At 40.1% G+C, this 7073-nt stretch overlaps 1 protein-coding gene across 1 annotated transcript; it reads right to left on the bottom strand.

The window, feature by feature from the left end:
* Positions 1-6343: 6343 nt before the first annotated feature.
* Positions 6344-6736, bottom strand: POM121L12 (POM121 transmembrane nucleoporin-like 12). The gene has a single exon (XM_008583001.1). The coding sequence runs from the start codon at positions 6734-6736 to the stop codon at positions 6344-6346; it is 393 nt and encodes a 130-aa protein (XP_008581223.1).
* Positions 6737-7073: the final 337 nt, after the last annotated feature.

Genomic DNA, 7073 nt, shown 5'->3' with positions numbered 1-7073 from the left:
TATAAGTGAAGAAAGAGTGGCTGTTTTTTTAAATGTAAGTTTAACAATTTGAAAGGCTTAAGTAGGGTTGCCCAAAACAATTGTTCTGTGAGAACGTTCCCTATAAAACGCCAGAAAAATCTGCAAGTAGTAATGTGCACTCATTGTTGTGAAAATACTTAAATTCTGGCTTCACTTTACAGAAATCAAAATAGGAAATGACAAGTGTTGAGTTGTGGGGATAGTTTATGCAGAACTTCAATTAGCAGACTCTCAAGCAGCAAAAAGCCTGGATGGATCTCATAAAAAATTTGGTAAATATTCACTTTTATTAAAAGTTAAAACAGTATTTCATTTTTGTAATTATTATTTTTAAGCAAAATATTCAGTTTAACCAAAACGCTTAGAGCAACATGTAGGAGAATTGTGTGTGTGTGTATAAATATTGTTATATCCACACATGCATACATGTACATGTGTACATGTATATAATATACAATATATGTGTCTATATATGTAGACACTTACACATCCCAAGTTGCATTGTTTTATGTAATACGTTATTAAGTGTTATGCAATTATTTTTTGTGTAATTTTACATCACATGTAGTATTTATGTAATTTCATGTCATATGTTTTATGTAGTACCTTATTAAGTTTTAGATAGAGTAAGGTAAAATATTACTGTACCTCTTCTCAGTTGAAAGAAAGTTTCCTACTCTCTGAAGACAGAGGACAGCATTTGGGAGAAAATATAAAAAGAAAAAGATACTTTGGTCAAAGTAGGTTTTAGAGAGAAGCTTCACCTTTTCCTGTTGTTCAGACTTTTTGTTGTTATTGGTCTTTTCCTTTGCTTGCACCATCAAAAATTAATGTTAAAATCAGCATGTGGTTTTGAAGGGGAAAAAAGCCAAGGGACTTAGAACTAAATAGTAGGGAGAATCAAGCTTTTAAAATGTATATCGTGTACCATGTATATGGTATAACATGATATAATGTTACCATGATATACATTTTTGTGTCAGTGTCTAAGTTATAAAAAGGACTCCGTGTCTTTTCTTCTTTTTCTCTTTTTTCTTATTTGCTTTGTTAATATATGACAGACTATGGTTCATATCTTGTTGCATATTGCAGTTTTTATTAAAATTAAATGACACTGCCAAAATAAAAAAATAATTGCAAGTTTACATGCAAAAAGAATTTAAAGACCCTCACTCTCATAAATTTATCTAATTTACATGAGATTATCTACTTCTCCCACAATTTTGCTGAGAATGAATATCAGCAGATCTTGTTTTTGGTGGTGATGAGAGGTAATCCATACATATATGTATATTTCACTGAAAAACTAGAGCACTGTTGAATATTTTATATGTTTATTAACAATTTAAGTTCTTTTCATATGGGTGTAGTTATATTTTTACTAATTGTATTTATTCTTTATTTTCTTCTCATTGATATTTAGTCATTTCTTACATTTGGGGAATACTGACCCATGATCTGCTATGTGCATTACAAATGTAGCCTCCACCCATGTCATTTGTCTTCCAAGTTATTACTTGTAGATTTTTACACTGTTTTATAGATAATTTACTCACATCTAATTCAGAAGAATTGTTTTTGGCAACTCGACATAAGACTTTCTAAATTATTAAACTTAAATTTGAAGAAACAACAATCCTCTTTCTTCACTTAGAATCATTCTTCTAGGAAATAATTAGATTAATTACATAACTAAAAAGTTTGTCATGAACTGTTTTGGTAGCACATTTAAGTAAATTTGCGTTAAACAACGCAATTAAATTGACAGCAGCATAAGAGCAGAGGGAGCTAAAGAGAGCCTACAGTGAAGGAGATTCAAGTGTGCTTGTTACATATCTGTATTCTTGAACCTGACTGGGTATCCGATTGTTTCAATGTAGTTATTTTCACACACACATTTAAATGTTACCACTGTCATATGTTAAGTTCTTACGTATCTGCTTCAGGATCTCCGTTCTATCCTGGGGATTTGTCTATTCCTGTTCCACATTGCCAGGCCTTAGTGCTGTCAGGAAGGAGGCCCCTCACTTTGCTACTGTTCAGACTGACGTCTTCAGGCAATGCTGGTGCACAGGAATGAGTCCTTGTGCACCTGGAAAATTCATTTCTATATTCCATACAGATGAGCTGTACTATAATTTGACTGATGGCCCACATTGCTCTGAGGCTGCTGGGAACCTCCCAGTCAGGACCATCCCAGTTCTGATCCAGCCTCCCATCCTGTCTTCTCAAACCCTGCATAGTGTCCTCTGAAACTCATGATGAGTCCTTAGAAGATCCCCACGAACCTTAACTCCTGCAAATGTTCCTTCAGCTTCCTCTCCTCATTAATCTTGGCTGTGCATGTCTCCTCAGCTGGAAGCAAAGACACCCCTTCTCTGGCATTCCATGACCCTCACGGCTTGGACTAGAGAGTAGATGCTGTCCTTACTCATGTGTGCTCCTTACAGACTGTTATCTCTCTTTGCTCTTTCAAAAGTTGCTTTTACTTTGAAACTTACAATGTTACATGAGCTGACTCTCTTGCTTCTACTCTGCTGCTACCTTCCCTTCATCCACTGAAAATCTGGATTTTTGTCTCATGATCTTCATTCTTATCCCTATACTGGTCACTATTCATATTATCTTTAACATCCCCCCATCACCAGTTTTTCTTTTTTTTTTTTTTTTTCAATCTTTCATGTTATTTATGTTTATTTTTTAATTGACAAATAACATTAGTTAAAATTGTATGCATTTATCTTGCACAACATGATGTTTTAAAATATGTATACATTTTGCAATGGCTCTGTAGATCTAATTAACATATACATTACCTCACATACATTTTTTTTGGTGATAGAACACTTAAAATCTGTTTTAGAGATTTCAAGTACACCATACATTGTTGTTAACTATAGTTGCCATGTTGTACAATAGATCCCTTCAATTTATTCCTCCTAACTCACATTTTGTGCCCTTTGCCAACCACCTCCCCTATTACCCACCCTCCCCAATTCCTGAAAGTTTGACTTTTTTAGATTTCACATATAAGTGAGATCACGTGGTATTTCTCTTTCTGCATCTAGCTTTATTTCATTTAACGTAATGTCCTCCAGATTCGACCATTTTGTTGCAAATGACAGAATTTCCTTCTTTCTTATGGCTGTATAGCATTCCATTGTGTGTATATAACACATTTTCTTTCTCCAGTCATCAGCTGATGGACACTTAGGTTGTTTCCATACCTTGGCTATTGTGAATAATGCTGCAGTGAACACGGGAGTGCAGTTGTCTTTTCAACATATTGATCTCATTTCCTTTGTATATATATTCCTAGTAATGGGATTGCCGGATCGTATGGTAGTTCTATTTTTAATTTTCTCAGAAACCACTCTACTGTTTTGTATAATGGCTGTATCAATTTATGTTTACACCAACAGCATGCAAGGGCTCCCTTTCTCCACATCCTCACCAACACTCATCTTTCATTTTTTGCTAATGGCCATTCAAACAGGTGTGAGGTGATACTGCATTGTGTTTCTAATTTGCATTTCCCTGATAATTAGTGATGTTGAGCATTTTTTCATATACCAATTGGCCATTTGTATCTCTTCTTTTGAGAAATGCTTATTCAGGTCATTTGCCTAAATTTTTTTTAAATAGGGTTGTTTGGTTTCTTGCTATTGAGTTGTTTGAGTTTCTTATACATTTTGGATATTAAGCCTTTATCACATATATGGTTTGTCAATATTTTCTCCCAATCTGTAGGTTATCTCTTCACTCTGTTGTTTCCTTTACTGTGCAGAAGCTTTTTATTTTGATGTAGTCCCATTTAACTATTTCCACTTTTGTTGCCTGTGCTTTTGAAGTCATATCCAAAAAAAATCATTGCCACCAAGTTTTTTGACCTCCTCTATGGCACTGATCAATTCATACTCCATTTACCTCATTATCATACCAGACTCTCATCATGAAACTCTTCAAATCTCAAATTCCAGTATTTCACTTTCCACTCTACCCTTACAGCTTAACTTGTTTTATTAACTATTACATGAAATAAAAAATTAACTTCAAGTCCTCTAATAGTTTGTTTCTCCCTTAGTTTTTCTTATCTATCTCTCATCAATTTCTTTCTTAACCAGATTTTATCCCCTGCTCCAAGTTAAAATCATTGCTTTAAAAACACCCCATGCTAGTCAATTTTATGTGTCAGCTTGACTGGGCTATAGGGTGCCCAGGTGTGTCTGTGAGGGTGTTTCTTGATGAGACTAACATTTGGATCAGTAGACTGAGTAAAGCAGACTGTCCTCCGTAATGTGAGGGAGCCTCACCCAATCCTTTGAGGGCCGGAATAGAACAAGAAGCCAGAGTAAAAATGAATTCTCTCTCCATCTTTCTGACTGACTGTCTTTGAGCTGGAATACCAGTCATATTTTGACTTCAAAATCTGATGTGGACTGAAACTTACACCATCAGCTCTCCTGGGTCTGCAGTTAGCTTATTGCAGATCTTGAGACTCCTCAGGTGCCATAGGCATATGAGCCAATTCCTTATCACACACGTGTGCATACACACACACACACACACACATGCACGCATGCACACACACGCACGCACACACACATACATTTTTATTCCTATATTCTCCTATTGGCTCTCTGGAGAACCCTAATACACATCTTAAATCCATTGTTTCTTCCCTGTTTCTTAAAATATTTTGAAATATAATATAATATAATATAATAAATAATAGTTAACATCATATTGGTTAAAATATTGCAATGGTTAAAACAAATTGTGTATTCAATTCTCATTTGTACTAGTTAAAGTAAAATAAAATTTAGAGAAAATCAATGTCATTACGGTTTCCCCTTTCATTTCAGAATTCACATCTGAAATGGACCCTTGATATTTTCTCATAATCCTACTACGTTTTCCCACTTTGTTCCTTTTCCCACCCTGGGAATTCTGTGTCCCATCCTCAGACGTTGAGTCCTTCCCTCCCACTCTCCCTCTGCCCACTATCTTGCTTTGTACTTCATTGACAGGGGAAAAGAAAGAGAGAAGATCTCCTCCAGGTCCTACCACCAGTTCACCACCCTGGCCCTCTCTGTGCCCACCGACTCTGCCCAACCCCTGCTATTANCTCAGGCATCTTCTTATCTGCACCTCCTTTCTTTCATGCTCTGAACATTGGAGCAGCATAGGTTTCATCCCTGGCCCTCTTCTCTACCTATATTTTTTATCTATATTTTCTGCTTGGACGATCTGATGTAGCCTGTGGTTTAAAGGACCATTTTTGTGTTATCAGTGAACTTATATGTTCATGACTCCCAAATTTATTTCTTCTGTTTCAAATACTCCAGTTAGTCTTAGGCTCATTTTTTTAACTTGACAGCTCCACCAGCAAAACAAGTGTTCTAGAAAATGTGACCAGAACAAAACTCTTGACTTCTTCAGACATTTTCTCCTCTTGGTAGTTCCTATCTCAGTAAATGGCATTATCATAATCCTTTCCTTGAACCAATAAGCTAAAAATCTTGGATTCTTCCACTTTTTTTCCAATGCTATTATCTAATGCACTAGCAAGTCCCACAATGTCTACCTTCAAACTATACCCGAAATTCATCTGCATCTTTCCATAATCACCATTTCCCTCTCAGATCAAACCATCCTCACCTCGTCCTTGAAATGCTGCACTGCACTCCTGCTGTGGCCAGGACATCTACTCTACACACAGTGTCCAGAATCATCTTTTCGAAAATATCAACCAGATCATAGTCTTTCCTCTGCCTGAAACCCTTGGTTCTTAGAATAAAACCCATTCTCTTTACTATGGCCTGGCTGCCTTGTATTACTTCATCACAGCCTGTTTCCCTAACCTCATATTTTCTCTCACTGCTCTCTAACTATATTGGACTTAAATTTGGACCTCACATAAATTTTAAAAATTACCATTGCAGAGTCTTTGTTCTAACTCCTGCTTCTGTCTGAAACACACTTTCCCTTTATTGTTGCATGAAGAGCTCTTTTTTAATTGTTAACATTCCCTTTAATAAAATTAAATACTTAACTATACAAACTGGGCAACTAGGAGAGGTGGGGAAAGCCTGCCGTCCTGGAGTGTCTGCTTTCAGGGAAGGGCAGGAAGCATAGGGCAGGCGGGGGAAGGCAGGGGTTTTGAAAGGAACGATTCTTCGATTCTTCGTGGGGCTTGCAGAGTAGGGGCTGGCGGGTCTGAGGGCTTAGCAGGCCAGGGGGTGGAGTAGTGCTTGGTAACCGGGTGATACCAAGCTGGTGTGGAGCAAGGCATGGGCAGGACAAATGTGGATACGTGGGCTCAGTCCCAGGAGCTGGTGGCAGGACTCTGACTCTTAGAAACCAAAGCGGCCAGCAGGCGGGTGTCCTCAGGGGTGACCGGGCCCCTCCAGCACCACTCTTGTGCATGGGAGGTGGGCCCAGGCCGCAGAAGCGCCGCGTCTGCCAGCTTCGCAGCTGAGGACCTGAGGCCTGCGGTGGCACTGCGGTGGCACTGCGGTGGCACTGCGGCAGGCGGGGGCGCGGACAGTGAGGGCCGGACGCAAGGCCAAGGCCGGGAATCAGCCTCCTCCTCGCAGACGCTGAGGCTCCAGGAGCAGAGGCTTCGGCTCAGAGGCCCGGGCCTGGGCACGAAGGAAGCGACCACTCCATTTTTTAGCAGGGGCTTAAAGGCCGATGGCCCGGGATCCGGCATGGGGTTGGGCCTCCTGCTGTGGCTCTCGGTGGTGGTGGTGGTGGGATCTCAAACCAGAGCGGCCGTCGAGCCCCCTGCTCCCTTTCTCGCTCTGGCGGGGCGCCCTCAGCACGGTCTCCTTGGCACAGGGGTCCGGGAGCCCCTCGGCGGTGGCGCCTGCAGTGAGGGGGCCCAGCCCCAGCGAGGCCGCGGGCTCCCCGTGTGCTCGGGAGGAGTGAGCTCCATGGACGCCGGGCTCCAGGTCCCTCGTGGGTGGCCGCCACTCCAAAGCCACCGCTTCACGTAGCTCTCCCCAGCGCCAGAAAGATCCGGGCCCAGGATGGTGTCCGGGGGTGGC

This window comes from Galeopterus variegatus, unplaced genomic scaffold (genome assembly GCF_000696425.1).
Source record: "Galeopterus variegatus unplaced genomic scaffold, G_variegatus-3.0.2 Scaffold2793, whole genome shotgun sequence".
Classification (NCBI taxonomy): Eukaryota; Metazoa; Chordata; class Mammalia; order Dermoptera; family Cynocephalidae; genus Galeopterus; species Galeopterus variegatus.
The sequence above is the reverse complement of the archived record's forward strand: the minus strand, read 5'-3'. Positions and strand labels throughout refer to the sequence as shown.

What these genes read in the sequence shown, in the direction of transcription:
- POM121L12 (XM_008583001.1), bottom strand. Translation starts at nt 6,736, where the DNA reads ATGCCGGATCCCGGGCCATCGGCCTTTAAGCCCCTGCTAAAAAATGGA.